The 16295-nt window shown below is 43.1% G+C and overlaps 3 protein-coding genes and 1 long non-coding RNA gene across 10 annotated transcripts; 3 read left to right on the forward strand and 1 right to left on the reverse strand.

Moving 5' to 3' along the window:
- Positions 1 to 36: 36 nt before the first annotated feature.
- On the forward strand, positions 37 to 809 carry LOC120710844. Its single transcript, XR_005690025.1, has 2 exons — positions 37 to 107; positions 538 to 809. It is a non-coding gene; the product is annotated as an uncharacterized LOC120710844 (long non-coding RNA).
- Positions 810 to 1544: 735 nt separating this feature from the next.
- Positions 1545 to 7045, forward strand: LOC120709301. Of its 6 annotated transcripts, none has more exons than XM_039994889.1 (9): positions 1547 to 1854; positions 2333 to 2417; positions 2502 to 2652; positions 2746 to 2901; positions 3002 to 3064; positions 3134 to 3274; positions 3475 to 3549; positions 4230 to 4401; positions 6567 to 7045. In XM_039994889.1, the coding sequence occupies exons 3-8, from the start codon at positions 2628 to 2630 to the stop codon at positions 4247 to 4249; spliced, it is 480 nt and encodes a 159-aa protein (XP_039850823.1). In that variant the 5' UTR covers positions 1547 to 1854; positions 2333 to 2417; positions 2502 to 2627; the 3' UTR covers positions 4250 to 4401; positions 6567 to 7045. The 6 variants fall into 6 exon arrangements, 5 of the variants coding, with proteins under 5 accessions (XP_039850823.1, XP_039850821.1, XP_039850820.1 ...); XM_039994887.1 differs by lacking the exon at positions 6567 to 7045 and adding an exon at positions 4545 to 5020; XM_039994886.1 differs by having other exon boundaries at positions 1548 to 1854; positions 4291 to 4401.
- Positions 7046 to 8133: 1088 nt separating this feature from the next.
- LOC120709302 (MACPF domain-containing protein At4g24290-like) lies at positions 8134 to 12670 on the forward strand. Its single transcript, XM_039994890.1, has 7 exons — positions 8134 to 8708; positions 9250 to 9488; positions 9811 to 10012; positions 10439 to 10507; positions 10613 to 10799; positions 11414 to 11580; positions 11669 to 12670. Exons 1-7 carry the CDS (start codon positions 8442 to 8444, stop codon positions 12359 to 12361), a joined length of 1824 nt encoding a protein of 607 aa, XP_039850824.1. The 5' UTR covers positions 8134 to 8441; the 3' UTR covers positions 12362 to 12670.
- A 55-nt stretch (positions 12671 to 12725) lies between these two features.
- LOC120709306 (lipid droplet-associated hydrolase-like) lies at positions 12726 to 16234 on the reverse strand. Of its 2 annotated transcripts, none has more exons than XM_039994906.1 (14): positions 16081 to 16208; positions 15965 to 16002; positions 15755 to 15871; positions 15562 to 15635; positions 15414 to 15485; positions 15299 to 15327; positions 15075 to 15125; positions 14676 to 14726; positions 14111 to 14170; positions 13942 to 14024; positions 13466 to 13613; positions 13306 to 13356; positions 13070 to 13174; positions 12726 to 12981 (listed from the first exon to the last, which is right to left on the reverse strand). In XM_039994906.1, exons 3-14 carry the CDS (start codon positions 15820 to 15822, stop codon positions 12835 to 12837), a joined length of 939 nt encoding a protein of 312 aa, XP_039850840.1. In that variant the 5' UTR covers positions 15823 to 15871; positions 15965 to 16002; positions 16081 to 16208; the 3' UTR covers positions 12726 to 12834. The 2 variants fall into 2 exon arrangements, with proteins under 2 accessions (XP_039850840.1, XP_039850839.1); XM_039994905.1 differs by having other exon boundaries at positions 12729 to 12981; positions 15755 to 15879; positions 16081 to 16234.
- Positions 16235 to 16295: the final 61 nt, after the last annotated feature.

The following is a 16295-nucleotide window of genomic DNA, read 5'->3' on the forward strand; positions in this document are numbered from 1 at the left end:
AATTACTTTTTCAATAGGATAATCTTAATTGAGTTTTTTAACATATCGTAATATGGTGGGCCGGACTGATGAGAGGGGCCGTGTCCATTGCTCTTGCTTAGAACAAGGTTTGTTTTTTTTGCCTTGGCCCACTTCACACCAGTTCCTCTTGAAGTATCCTTTAAAATAGAAAGTGTCTACTTTATTTTTTTCATTGTTTTTCTGATTTACTTTAAAATTTCCTAAATAGAAAGTGTGGGTATCCTTTTTCACCCACCTTCTGTGTGAGGAGCAGGGGTTGTAGCATAATGGGCAATGCTGGTTGCCTCCTATTATGGAATTCTTTTCTGCTTTTGGCTTCTCAGTCAGCAGATAGTTTCATGTGCTGGTGGCCACTTCATGTTCCCATGAGATAATTTCCCAGTAAATAGTTTTACTGGAGGGTGCCACTCCTTGATTGCATTTGCACTTCCTGATCTTCTTCATGCCTCAGATTGTATATTAAATACCTGCATATTTGCTTGTAGCTTGCAAAACTCACTTCCATCTGCTATGCAGTTTCCTGCACTTCGAGAGTTTGTCAGTGGTGGAAAGCTTGTCTGGGGATCGAGTGATAAGTAGACGGAGCAAGCTAAAGAGTTGGTGGAGTACTAAGTATTATTTTGTTTCCTCCTAATTGTGATGATGATTTGCTAATTAGAACAAATTAGAGGAGTTAAAAGTTTTTGATATAAAATTTATAAGTTAATTTTTTATGATAGATTGCTAATGTAGGGAACTTCGATGGAGATTATTAAGTCTCATATTTAACATTGTGCGGCACTATTTCAGTTTCATTGTTTCATTGATTTCACTTTTCAAATGGGTAGCCTGTGTTGGTCCCTCATAATTCGTCTTCTTTTTCCAATATATCCAAGTGCCGGTCTATTATAATTTTCCTTTGTCTGTATAAGTGGGAGCTCTAAATCATCATCTTCGTGTTTGAAATGTGATGTTGGGAGGAGGCATGCGAAAGGAGGATGATGCCATTGGAAGATGACGCCAAATGGGATACACTGATGGTTAGACTAGCACATGGTGGGATCAGACCTCAGGTTGAGATGTGATAGAGAATTGATTTTGGAAGGAAGATGTGGGTTTAGAGATGAAAGTTTTTGTCTGAATTTGACTTATGTAATGAAAAAAAATAAAATATATGTGTTAGAGATTTGTATATTTGTCTCATCAGAAAACTTGGACTTACAAAATGATCTAATGGGATCTGTTGCACAACACAGATTTCACTGGGAAAATGCAAATCATGTATGACATTGTGTGCTCCTTTGCATTGAAGATTTATTTGGCTTTAAATATAAAGTGGTTATTTCCTAAATTTTTTAAAATATATACATGTCGCATGTGGACCTATGCTAGAAATCTCTTGATTTTAAAACATGTACGTGCCGCATATAGGCACTACTAGTCTCTACTACTAAAAAGAAGCTAAGGGTGGTGTTTTTTAGTGCACATCCTTCCGGGGGCGGTGATTTGTCCGTCTCACCTGCGATCCAGCCTCGCCATGCTCCCCGGCCGCACGCCCCGCCGCCGCCATCGAGTTCCGCACGCCGCCGCCGTCGAGTTCGACCGCGAGGGCTCCGGGGACATCCGTCGTCGCCTGCCCCCAGGACCTCTCCATCCGCCGCCGCCGTCGAGTTCGTTCGCGCGGGCTCCGGGGACATCCGTCGTCGCCTGCCCCCGGGACCTCTCCATCACCGTCGCTTTCGCCGTCCAGTTCGTCCGCGCCATCTCCGGTGGGGATCCGTCGTCACCTCCCCCGGGACCTCGCCATCACCGTCGCCGTCGCGTTCATCCGCGCGGGCTCCGTCGCCATTCCCGGTGAGTCCCCAACAGAATATCAGGTTCAGTTCATCATTCCCAAATCCAAGAAGTGTGTCTGCACCAAATAAAACAGTGCTCCATATATTTCAATTAGCCAAACTCAGTTCCCTTGCACCTTCTTACTTCCCTGATGCCCACACGTAGTACTTTGAAGGTGCTTAAAAACTGAAAACCGAAGCACCACAATAGGAGCTGGTAGGTGTAGCATAGAAAACAGCAGTATCTAGATGAGGAAACAGTATGCAAATGTAATGCAGATCAGACGTTCATATAATTCATCAGCTTTCAATTCAACAATTTGAATTGACTGATTTTTCTGCTCAAATAACTCAGGCTGAACATCAGCTGAATTTTCACCAGTATGCAGCTTCCCTTGAGATAGTTGCTGGTTAAAAAAAATTGTCCTATTCAGATAGATGTTTAGTATTTATTTCGACAATTTGAATTGACTGATTTTTCTCCTCAAATAACTCAGGCTGAACATCAGCTGTATTTTCTCCGGTAGGCAGCTTCCCTTGAGATAGTTGCAGGTTAAAAAAAATTGTCCTATTTATGTTGCGGTTAGTATTTATTTTGAAGTTTTAAGTACTTGAATTACTAATAGTTGAACTACCGAGGGTTTAATTATTGGTAGATGTGATCAGGGGACTGCTCAAATACTGCCCAGTCACAACTCACGAATCGTCGGAAGGTGTGTTCAGCCTGGGAGAGTTAGAACTTTTGTTCAGCCTGGGAGAGCTGAACCTGTATCGTTCTGATTGGTAAATGCAATGGGTCCTCCCAACAATAAGAAAGGTACTAATTTGTTTCTTTCCCTTTATCATATTATTTTTATCTTTATTAAGTATCCGTTCCAAGTACATGTCTTACGAAATACCACTGGATAAGGTCCTGGCCTCGCCGTTGATGCTCTTGAACTTCGAAGAGAGCGGCAACGGACCCGTTGTGCCGCAATGACAGATGAGCAAAGAGAGGAAAAGAACAGGAAGCGTCGTGAGGCATACAGACGGAAAAAGAGCTGTGCAAACAAGGAAAATGAGCCAGGTTTAACCCTGTTGGATCCAAACTGACACTTTGATCTTGTGCTTAATTGTTGTTTCCCTGACCTTTTCCTCATCTGAATCTTCTTTTAAATCTACGGCAGGTTGTAACATACATGTTTTCAAATCGAGTAATGCTGTTACTAATATAGCCAAACATCCAACAGGTATTTTTTTCCATTTCTTGGTCGGCATTCTACATCTATGGATAACAAACTCATTTTAACTGTCTTTAGGAATTTCTGGCCCGAGACGAGAAAGTGACAGGGCCCTGAGTGACTTGAATTCAAATGATAAAAGGCTTGAAAGGAACAAGAAGATGCGTGAAGTTTATCGGATGAAGAAAGATGTAACCAAGGGCGCAAAAATTTCATCAGGTGTGTGTCCTTCTGATGAACATACTCTGACTTGCCTATCATGCAGTTCTTATGCTTAACATCAATGTGAATGGAATGCATAATAATTTTTGCTGGTGGACGTGTCCAACTGATCCTGTGTAGACTACTATGGTGCTTTTCATAATAGAATCACCATTTAAGTTATGTTGTCATTTGAATCCCGGTGAGATCCACTGCAGATTTAAATTTCAAGGATGGTGCTGCTGAAGAACATGCACACATCTCAGGCACTGTCCAGCTTCTGCCCGCTAATGGTAATTTGCCTATCATGCAGTTCTTATGCTCAAGCTCAACCATAGTCACAAAGTTCCTGGGTCGACCGGGTCGAGGAACGGGGTCGAGGGTCGAGGATCGTCACTTTATAAAATTGTGGTACGAAGGGGTATACCTCTATGGAACGATAAATTATTATGTGGAACGCGACCCTGATTCATCGGGGTCGATATCTTCGGGTCCATGTGTCTTTATAAAAACAAAAACTATATATGTGCTACTAATGAAGAAATTAATCTAACCAAGCATATAAGAAACGTATAAAAGAGTACATTTAGACCATGCTACACGTATTCAGCTCATTTTCTAATAAAAACCACATCAATCCACTGTCCTTAACCTCCTTATCCCAATTAAATCTGCAAACAATGGGGCTGCGACCCCTTTCAAACCGGGACGCGATCCAACCTTGAATGGGACACTGATCCTCTTCGACCCCGACCCTCGAATCGGAACGACGTTCCCGGGACGTGGGACGAGGCATCGACCCCGAATCCTGTGACTATGTGCTCAACATTGACGTGAATTGAACTATATGTCTTCACTTGAATGAAGTGCATAATAGTTTTGTTTATTAGTTCAGAAATGATTAGAAATTAGTTTTCTGCTCATCAACAAAATGGATTGGCCATATTCATTTACTCCTTATTTTATCAAACAGGCTTACTCATATCTAGATGAGGCTCGAGGCATTGGTGCTGATATAGACCTATGGGTTTCAGGTGATCAATGGTATTATTATCCACTAAAAGATTAATCAGGATCTGAGATATATGAGTTATCTTCAGAGTTGGTTGCTGAGTAGAGCTCATTTCAGCCATAATATGAAAAAGGTACACTTTAGATTTTGGCCCCTCTGATTACTGAAATGAAATGTCACAACATACTTTGTTTATATTTGGTAGTGGTGGAATATGATATTGAAAGAAGGTGCATTGTCTATTTTTTTTAATGGTTTGCTGCATTTCTCTGTCAGGGTGGGGAAGAGAGAGCTAAAGGGGCTGAGAACCAAACTTCTATGGCATTAAGAAGTTTTAACCAAGTGTTGGTTGCTTGAGGCCGAGAATCAGACGACTTCATCTTATTAAGCCATTGAAGTCACTTGAGAGATGGCATTAGTTCACTGGAGTCACTTGCAACGACATCCTTACTCATCCTTTTGCTCCTTTATACCCTGCATATAAGTGTATCCTAAATTTGATATTTGTTAGTCAGGTTTTGGAGGGTTTTCGTTTACTCACTTTGTAAAATCCAGCTTTGGGAAATAAAAGCCAATACTTTGTGTAAAGTGTGTACTGGCTACTAAGTATTGGGAGAGGAGATAAATGATTCTCCGGTAAACATTTTAGGATTGGGATAACTTCCAGAGAGTAAGTTCTTTGCCGTGTCATTAACTCTTTTGATTGTTTGATTGCATTATCAAATATCACCGTAGTGTTATCGCAGACATTATACTATTATGTAAAAAGTTGATGTTTCTGAATCTTAGTTTGCGTCAAAACATCAAGTTGCTAAGATGAACGTCATGTTGCCCAAACTTTGTGTATTGTGCTAATTTTTTTTGCCACCCATAGCAACGCACGGGTATAAACCTAGTTTGATAAAACTGAATACCTAAATTTGCTTTTAAGTACAGGAGAGAGAAGATTTAGGTTATGATTTTGTGCTCTCCTCCAGCAGATTTGGTATAACTGGTTACCTATAAAGCTTTCTAGCTTTCTAACAATACTCTTATGCTGCAGGGATTTTTCGCAAAAAGTCCAATACACAGAAAAACTATAAAAAATTACATATTTCACTGAGGGTTTTTTTTTTGCAAAATTATGCATAAAAATCGCCTTTCTTCTTCACCCTGTCTGCCTCCTCTCCGACCCCTCCACCTCGCCGCCACGCCACTCCCAGGCGCGCGGAGGCGGCGGGTGGGCCGTGCTGCGCCGGCATCTCGCGCGGAGGCGGCGGGCGGGCCGTGCTGCGCCGGCATCTCGCGGGAGGAGCGGCCGGTGGGAGCAGCAGCCCGGCGGACTTGCGGGAGCGGTGGCCCGCGGCCGCGCGCAGAGGCAGCGTGCGGGCGGCGCCGCGCCGGCATCTCGCGGGAGCAGGAGCCTGGCGGCCTTGCGGGAGCGGGGGCCGGCGGCCGCGCGCGGAGGCCGAGTGCGGGCGGGGCCGCAACGGCATCTCGCGCGAGCAGCAGCCCGGCGGCCGTGCGGGAGCTGGGGCCGGCGGTCGCGCGCGGAGGCAGCGTGCGGGCGGCGCCGCGCCGGCATCTCGTGGGAGCAGCAGCCCGGCACGGCGGCCGACGGGAGTGGCAGCCGACGGCCTCACTGGGGAGGCTTCGCGGCGGCCGGCGGGAGCGGCAGCCGAAGGGAGCAGCGGCCGGCCGGCGGGCGGCGCCACACCGGCATCTCGGGGAACAGCGGCGCGGCCGCACGCGGCGGCGGTGGGCGGCCGGAGCGGCGCGGAAAGCTCCGACAGGAGCAGTTGGTTTCTCCCGCCACATGGCTGCAGTTTTAGCAAAACAGTTTTGGTTTGGTATATTTGGGTCAATGAAAGAGAAATTTAGATAATTTGGTAAAAAATTTAGGAATATGTATCCATATACCAAATTCGCTGGAGCTATTTTTTCATAAATTTTAAATATTCTAATAATTTTTAAAAATAAATATCTATTATACCAAATCTGCTGGATATCCCTAACGCCCATCACCGTGCCGCCCTGTCTCCAGTGGCGGAGCTTGATCTTCAATTTTAGAAAAATGAGGGGGGCCATCCTTTTGCTACAGTAATGAACAGTGTCAAAATCACTGTTCATTACGTGTGAAATTTGCACAGCCAGGGGGCCATGCGCCCTTTGGCCGGCATGAAGCTCCGCCCTTGCCTGTCTCGTCGCTCGAGGATGCCCCCAGCCCGTGGGCCGTGGCGTAGCTAGCAGTAGATTTTGCATCTTCAAGGTATTCATATAAAATTTATTCGTCTAACAATAAATATATGCAAATTTCAGACTTAGTTGTTGACGACGCTTGGTGTGTTGTGTGTTGATCAACGATAACGACACATGCAGGCGGTGCGATGCGACGGTCAACGCAATCCGAGGGAAAGAGTCCAATCCGGCTGGCAAAAGCAACCAAGCGACCGACCAGATGCATGCTTGCCTGCTCTGCATTTCCCTTTTTCTGTGTTGACGGATGCTTGGTTACCTTGGCTCGGCTCGGAGACGAGAGCACCAACCAAAGCCAAGTTTGTCTGCTTGACTGTTTTTAGGATCACCAAGGGACGGACGATTTCTGACGGTCCCAAAGTTCCTCCTCTCCGACTCTCGCATCTCGTCTCTCTTCATCATCAAGGATTCTAGAGTACTACTAGGCGACACAAAGACCCACACCCACCCATTGGAATTTGGAAGCTTCAACCAAATTGAAACGTGACGATTTTTTTTGTACACCTTTGACTGGTCCTATAAAAATCTTACCTTTCTCTTCCTTTATCAAATCTACCATTGTAGTAATCTTTAATAACACCCAACCAATAACTGGATGAGAGAGAGAGAGAGAGAGAGAGAGAGAGAGAGAGAGAGAGAGAGAGGAAGGCATCCGTCAATGGAGACAGGATTTCTAGTTTGCAGTCCCCCCCGTAATTTTCCATCCGTCTGAGGTCTGACCAATCTCCAGCAAAGTTAGTTTTTCCTTTCTGGTAGTACTACGTACGTACTACGGTGTCGGACCATTCTCTTTTTGGAAATTACGATTGCGGGATCCGTTCTCTTCCCTATATTGTTTTCGCATATCCCTTTTACTCTTTCTGATTTGATAAGAAACTGTATACATAAAAATTACATATAATATTAATATACACAAGGTTTGATCAAATCGCAAGACAAAAATTGTAGAATGAGAAAAATTATACAAAAGGTCAGAAACATAGACCCACACCCACCAATTGGAAGCTTCAACCGAATTGAAAACTGACGAAAAGTTGTTCTTTTTGTTGTACACCTTTGACAGTGACAGGTCCCATAAAAATCTTACTTATCCATTCCATTTTCAAATCTACTACTATTATTATAGGACTAAACTACTATACTAGTTGGCTGAGAGGTGGACTATAAAAATTCTTACGGCCAACAGTTGGCTATATTATTAACTTTGCTCTAAGATGGAGTCCATTTAAAAATAAAAGAACACGAGCCCAATCAGCTTTGGGCCAGCGCGGATGGCTGGGTTGGGTGTGCAGCAGCCTCGAGGGCGGTATAGGTGGAGAGAAATATTTTTTATTTTCTATGGACAGTCCATAGTGCTATGATCGACTTTAGCTATAGACCACTCTATTTCTTCTTCCACAATATTTGAGTCGGTGCACAAGGAATAATTTAGTCTCTATGGACTGCTTTTGAAGCACATTGTGGTTGTTCTAATAACACTAGTAACCAACCGAATGACTGATGGAGAGAGAGAGGGGCATCCGTCAATGGAGAAGGAGAAAGATCTCCACCTGCTAGGTGGGCCTCGCTCGCCAACCACCCACAACTTTGACCAACTTAAGTGGGCCCCACCACACCAGAGAGAAGAGAACCAAAAGGAGGAGACTGACAGGAGCCAAATTTTACATCTCTTGCCACTGCTCTTCTTCCACCCTCGCCTTTTCTCCTACCTGCCCCGCCCGCCGCTCCTCCGGTTCCCGGCGACGCCCGTTGCCGTCTGCTTCTCCCCGAGACGGATCGACCTCTGCCTCACCCGAATCGGCCTACGCGCGCAGGGGATCGAGGTCCTGCGGGCTCCTCAGCGCGGGGGCGCCTCGCCGCCTGAGTCGAGCTCCTCGCTGCCGGACAAGGCGCGGGGACGGGGATCCAAGGCAAGGGGGCCATGCTGGATGGTTGAGAATGTCGTCGCAGAAAGCCATGCTGCAGAGCACCGCGGAGGCCGCCATACGCTCCATCGGTCTCGGCTTCGACGTCATCAGCGACATCCGAATCAAGTACTGCAAGCAGCGCAGCTCCCCCGACCCGTGGCTCATCGAGCTCGACCATGAGGAGGTTCAGGACATCGTGCTTCCAGGCGGCATCACGGTTTCCGGTGTCACCAAGTCGATTAAGTGTGACAAAGGGGAACGGATGAGGTTCCGCTCCGACGTCCTGTCATTCCAGCAGGTAAGTTTTTGTTTTCCTTCTGTTTTGGTTCTATATTCGCTTCACTTCTTATGTACTACTCCGTACCATGCTAGTTTGATGCTACTTCAATATGTCAAACTGTATCAGCTGATTAGTATAGTCCTGCAATTCAATAGAAATAGGAACTGAATCAGTCAACATTTCCAATGTTGGAAACAGAGACTTCAACATACATTTATTTCAAGAGACATGCGAGCCCCTTGAGGCAGATCCTTATCTATAAAAGTTATACACCTATACTTCTAGTTCTACTAACATATCACAAGCTTCATTGTTGATTGTTTTATGGTTAGCAATTCATATGCTTTATGATTCACACTTGCTTCATTGTTCATTCTTGATTGTTTTATTTCGTAAAAACAACTATACAATCATATCATGCATTTTGTTTCCTCTTCAGCTGTTACCACTTCAAATGGTAGAGTACATTTATACATCCATAAAAGCTTCAATGTAACATATACATCATGTTCAGAACAGCTACTTGGCCACCTTCCTCAAAATCTGAAGCATTTTGCAGATGTCAGAGCAATTCAACCAGGAGCTATCTTTGTCTGGGAAAATTCCATCTGGCTTGTTCAATACCATGTTTGAATTTACTGGCAGCTGGCAGAAAGATGCTGCTAATACCAAGTCACTTGCATTTGATGGGTGGTATGTCACACTATACAGCGTTGCACTCTCAAAAGGGCAAATTGTACTCCGGGATCATGTTAAACAGGCTGTTCCGTCAACCTGGGAACCTGCCGCCTTGGCAAGGTTAGGTTCATGTCTCAATCTACAGTTTTGACACTTCTTACATAAAAAGAACAGGTGGTTGAATGTAAGATAAAAACTCTGCATTTCTCCTTCAGTTTGCATTTGGTTTTCTCTTCATTTTTCATAGCTCTATTGACTTTATCTGCCTCTTTTGTCATTGGCTAAGTGGTAAATCTGTGTGCCACACCTCATAACCTGTCACCTGATGCCATTTCCAGTCCTTACTAATTTCGTGAATCACATGTAAATATTATCAGCTTCCCATTTTCATCAAGACATTCTCTGAGTTAAAATGTCATGAATGCAACTTTTTACTCTTCAGGTTCATTAAAAAATTTGGCACTCATATAGTTGTTGGTCTAAAGATGGGCGGGAAAGATGTAATTTATTTGAAACAACAGCATTCATCAAGCTTGCAAGCTGCTGATGTTCAAAAACGATTGAAGGAGATGTCAGACAGAAGATTTCTTGATGCAAATGGGCAATCTGACATGAGTTTCAAGGACAAGTATGAGAATAATAAGGTGCTTTCCGATCCTCTGTTGCCTCCTCATGTCCCAGGATATCTTCCATTCAACATCAATGACTACTGTTAAAGTGTCCCTGTACAGGAAATCTTATTTGATATTTAATGATTGTTTTGTTGAACACCCCTCAACATGCTGCAAGTCCTAAAGGAATGCTGCTTTTGACCAGTGGAATTTGTGCTCATCATCTTGATTACTAAGCAAACAAACATGAAAATAGTGAATTGCCTTCAGTTTATTACATTGAAGTTTTAGTTGTATGAAGTTTGGACCACCAGCTGGCCTATATTGTCTTCTCTAGATATGGTGCATACACACAGATCTATGGGCATGTGACATAGTTGTTCCAGTAGAGAAATATTTAGATGGCAGAGAGAAACATACAATAACAATTTCTGATTTTCATTGTTGTGTGCTGTACAGAACGATACCAGAGAGCAACAACTGAGATTTGTACAGTCCAGTCCATTGAATTCTTACTCGTCGAATGAGGTACAGAGCTTTGTGATCATAATGTTTATCATTGTTCGTGCAAAGAATTGGACTTATATTAGTTGGCTGTCTTTGATGACACACATTTTTGTTCACCTTTCTCAGGATCTGGTGATGATGCCTAAGCGAAGAGGTGGGAAGGATAAAGATTTTATTTCTCATAGCGAGTGGCTTAATACCGTCCAAACAGAGCCTGATGTTATCTCAATGTCCTTTATACCAATTACTTCACTATTGAATGGAGTTCCTGGAAGTGGATTTTTGAACCATGCCATTAATCTGTACCTTCGACGTAAGTGACATATCACCCTCTTTCAATATGCAGTATTTCAAAGCTGTACCTAATTTAAGTGGACGCGAAAACCCTAGTCAGCTATGAATGATGCTCGAAGAAATCTGGATATACAGCCACAGTAACAAAGTTGCCATTGACACCTTTGAAACTTGTTTACTGTTTTTGCCCTGGACATAGCTAGGATATTTCCGGTTTAACATTTGAAAAGAACTGTTTTTTAATACGCTTTTGATGCTTTCAATTGCTACTCTGCTTGAAAACATCACTAGTCGAGTATTTAAGATAGCTATTTTTTTTTCTAAGAAACAAAAAGTTACCTTTCTTAAAGGAGACTCAGAATAGAATGCATGCCTGGGGTATGGTAGTTAGACAATGGTTGCACTCCTACTAAAGCTAATGACATGCAAAAATAGAAAGAAAAAACATTGCAAATTTCTACGGTGAAGAAATCCTAAATGTGCTAGCTGTTGCAACCTTATGATTATATATGTTCTCATTCTTTAAGTAATATATAATCATAATGAAACACGTAAGCTAGCAAAAGTAGTATTAGTCTGCAAGTCCAATTGCAATGTATCAATAACCAGGTGATATATTGAAATTTGGTGCAGATAAACCCCCAATCGAGGAATTGCATCAGTTTTTAGAGTTCCAGCTTCCAAGGCAGTGGGCACCTGTTTACAGTGATCTTGCTCTGGGTCCTCAGAGGAGAAGGCAAAGCAGTACATCTTTACCAGTTAATATAATCGGTCCAAAGCTTTATGTTTGTACCAACATGGTAATTGAAGCAATCTTATTGTTGATTCGAATTTTTGTTCATGCCTTCTCCCCTTCATCTTTTGAGTGGCATCTCAAACTTGCTGCAGGTTGATGTGGGTAAAAGACCAGTTACAGGACTCCGCTTGTTCCTTGAAGGAAGGAAGAACAACAAATTAGCTATACATCTCCAGCATCTCTGCTCTCTTCCCCAGATTATTCAGCTAGAAGATGACCCTTACAATCACCAAACTCAAGAATATGACCGCAAATACTACGAACCAATTGGACCATGGAAGCGTTTCTCTCATGTCTGTACAGCACCAGTGGAGTCAGATGATTTGTCCATTGTCACAGGGGCACAGTTGGAAGTGGTCAACCATGGGTTCAAGAAAATACTGTTCCTTCGCTTGTGTTTCTCCAAAGCCTGCAATGTTGCTCTCGTCAAGAACTCGGAGTGGGAGAATTCTCCCAACCTGGCTCAGAAATCAGGTCTTATCTCAACACTCATTAGCACACATTTCTCCTCAGTGGCTCAAAAGCCCCCACCGCGGCCAGCCGATGTGAACATCAACTCAGCAGTGTTCCCTGGCGGTCCGCCTGTTCCAGTGCAGACCCCAAAGCTGCTCAAGTTTGTTGATCCAACAGAGATGATGCGAGGGCCGCAAGACTCACCAGGCTATTGGGTGGTTACAGGAGCAAAGCTTAACCTTGAAAGGGGTAAGATATCATTGCGAGTGAAATACTCACTGTTGACAGCTATGATGCCTGATGACGAGTTTTCACTTGATGATGAATGCTAGCACCTGGAACAAAAAGAAACCTGTGTAGCTAACATTGATGATATAATCATACAAATGAAGGATCTAAGATTTCCATAGCATTTGTGCATCGGATTGAAGTTCCAGTGGTATACACTGTGGTTTTTAAACATCATAGCATAAATGACTTCTCTGTCCTGAATGAGTGAGAAAATTTGTTGTATCATTTCTTTGTGGCGTGACATAGTTGTCAGTGTAGATGATAGATCAAATTATTGTATATATGAGATGGGTCAAGAATTATATTGTTTGTTCTTTATGCACGTCTGTGTGACGCCCTCCCTTTCCATAGGGGCATGTGTTAGCTATAAGAGGTGGCAAATGTAGCATTAGTCAGAGCGAGACAGCATTGAAGGAGAACCCTTGTAGAATTAGCCAAACAATGTGCGGCAATGGACAAGGATTTCTTTTTGTCACCCTCCCTTCATAGAAAGTACGATACATTCAAATGCACCCTAGTTGTTTCTAATGAAGCTACGGTTTTTGATCAAATTTGCGATGTAGTCTGCAACCCAAAAGGATCCAGGCTCATTGCAGCAATAGCCATGTGTGTGACCTTCTGTTTCAACCGACAAGGTGACTCCGGGTGCGCGCTTTGATATCTGATCCTCCAAATTAACACAAGATAGTTAGCGTCAAGCAGCCCAATTCCTCAACTCCGGTTGTCAGAATAACAAATTATATGTTCACCTCTTCTAAGTGAGATAGTGGACCCCAGTGATCGTCTACACCAAACAAAAAGGCAATTTTATCCTCTTTAGCTCTGACAAATGTCCAGTCTGGTTCCTCAGTAAGCTGGAGCGCAACGAGAAAGTTGTCAATAGCCACTACACTAGAGGAGGAGCTCTAGTAACTTAAAACAGAACTGTTGCTAGAACAGCTCATTCGTCTGCATGCAGCAATGACAAGTAAAGGTTGTGAGTTACCTTTTGGAACTCTGTCATTGCCATGAAAAGAACATTGCGCATCGTATGGTACTGCAAAAGTTCATAACAAAGGAGCAAATGTATCGATATTTTCAGATAGTAAGCATATGAAAGTGATGCGACTCACATAGTCATGTAATTACTAGAAGTTCAGACTCACCTTTAAGAGATGGCAGCATGCAACATCAACAGCTACTACAGACCATGAATGTCCAAGGAACCTTCTCACAATACCCCTTGTAATTGAAGGCTGGAGTGACCCGATGAAAAATGCAAATAAACTAACCCCTTTACTAAGGAGTGATGACCTGATCCAAGTGGAGAAGGCCCGATTCATCAAAACGATTAGTCAATTTGGGCACAGACTTGAAGCCCAAGTCAAAGTGAATACCAATTAATTCCTAAACTGATAAAATATATTTTTTGACAATTAAACCGATAAAATATCATTACTAACTTAATTTTATAATAAAAAGGGGAAAAGAATCTAAATCGCATCCCCCTCCCCTTTATTTCAGACCACTCACTGTGTATTCAGTGTTGATGCAATCATGCCGCCTTAACTAGACTATCACAACTTGGGTAATAGAAGGAACATGCTATACTAAAAAGAACTTGATCCGAGCATTTCAGTACCTTGCAATATACCCAATTGCTGATTGTGTTACAGAATTCTTGTTCAACTTTAAAAATGGATAGAGTCCTACAAACATTTTTATCTGTCCAAGAGAAGTGAAGACAAAAGATAGTAAACTGTATGGATGGTTTGTAGGAAGGAGTGCCAGACATGGGCAAGAATCGATACCTTGTTCTGAAGTCTTTTAAAGACTTCCAGACCTATGTATGCACCAATTGAATGTCCAACCTTCATTTAAATAGACAAATTTAATTCTCTTTTGGGACCAATAAAGAGTTGGAATTAAGATGCAGAGGTTCACAGAAAGGGAACAAAAAAAAAGGGAATTTAAGTAAGAACTATGAGAAGGCCCACTGCATTCTAGCAAGAACAGATCTGAACGTCCTAGAGTTCATGCGCATAGCATTGTAATCCATACAACCCCGTTATGCCATAATAATGCTATGGAATATTACAGTGACAAATAGTTCTATAATATGTTTTCACAGTAAATAGGGAGGTGAGAGCTTGGGCCAGATGGTCAAGCGGTCAAATTTTGAGATGCATAACTCTTCTAGGTCACATAAGAATCCAGAGGCTTTGCACTTCAAGACAAATACCAAATATCTGATATCGGTATACTCGTTTAAGATTACAAATGCCTGTATACTACTATGTTAAGAAAACATCCTAGATTTTCAGTTAGCATTGAACAACTTAATGAAGGTTTGTAGTGGTGAAGGCGAAAGTTTACCAAAACTATTGATTGTTCAGAATGTTGAAGCTCTTGTTCAATGAAATCAACCTGCAGGCATGGGCGTGAATTAAACTGGAGAAAAATATGGGATAAAATCATAGGACGGTCTTGGCCACACAAATAAAGGAATGAAATCTTCTCCTGAACAAGTTTATTAAAAAGTAAAGTAACATATAAAACAGAACATATTAAGACAATGGTGGATGAAACAACTATGAGGCAGAGAGTGTGTTGCCATCTCAATGGCTTTGCTTTTAATATGAGGTATTCCTCTCTTTTTTGTTATTCCTTTTGTGACCAATGCTGCAGAAACCAAAAGCTGCTGCAGCAGAAACAAAAGGACACAAAAACAATATATAGAGAGAAGTTTCAACTGATGGAGCATGCAAGCTGCACCTTATGGTCAATTTGTTCATGCAGCGAAAACAATCGTCCATGTTCAGAATCCTGTCACGGAAAGTATAAAAATCAGCTCTGCTGGCAAAATAATATGGTGAATAAGGAATTCAATGAAACCATAGTATAAACATTCAATGATTTGTAACATATGTGTGTTACAAGGTTTGCGGCTTGCATTCAGAGTTGCATGTGAAACAAACATCAGCCAAGTTGTTTGTTACCTTCTGGCTATGCGAAATATGCCCTATAGCTGGACAGCAGATAAAGGTTCATCAGCAAGCAGCAAGCTACACTACACAGATAGTCCATACGATGCAAAAAGTGCATGGCAATTACCTGTAATAGATGCTTGCCCACGGAGGCTCTCATAGAGAGCTTCGACAAAGTCCTTATACAATGCAGCAATTCCTACAAAGCAGAAACTGGTTGCAGTCATGAGCATTTCAACATAAGAATCCTCTAAAATCTTCAGTGCTTCGCAGACCTGGATTTCCAGGAATAACCAGCACATGGAGGGACGGCTCCTTGGACCTTATCTCAAGTAATTCTGTAGCAAAGCTGCAAGGAATCGCGACACTTGTAAGAACAATGAAAGTGTAATTAGCATCAAAATCCAGAAATTCCTCAACCAGTGTTGTGTACGTTGCCGGAACTTGAGGTGAATGCAATGCGGGTACCTAGACACCATGCATATCCTGGTTGCGGCCTGCTCCCTCGGGTATGGCGTGAGCCTCGCTTTCTCCATGGATACCGTGCCTGGGCTTGACCTCGCGCCGCACACCGATCTAAGCAACCTGTAGCGCTAGCCAGGCGAGCAAAACGTCATGGGAACGAACAAAATCACTGCAAAACGGTGAAGGATACAGAAGCAATCAGCTCGAACCAACCTGTGTGCTGCACAAATCAACGGCGCACCGGAGCGAGCCTGCAGAAATCAAATCACGCGGCGATTTGGTTATGGGAGACAGAGACGAGTGGCGATTCGAGGGGTCGATATGCTTACCCATCCAATTGCGATTGGATCGGGGGGTGAAGAGGAGGAACTGGGGATGCTCGTGGGTGCAGAGAGCGCCGGTGAGCGGAGAGACCGGGGGGTGACGGCCTTTCCAATCAGATCGGGAGGACAACACCAGACACGTGAGTGAAGGATGGCAGCAGCCCAGCAATATGATTCGTGGCATTGTTCCATGATTAATTAGATTGAAAAATATTTGTTCT

This window comes from Panicum virgatum, chromosome 5K, assembly GCF_016808335.1.
Source record: "Panicum virgatum strain AP13 chromosome 5K, P.virgatum_v5, whole genome shotgun sequence".
NCBI lineage: Eukaryota > Viridiplantae > Streptophyta > Magnoliopsida > Poales > Poaceae > Panicum > Panicum virgatum.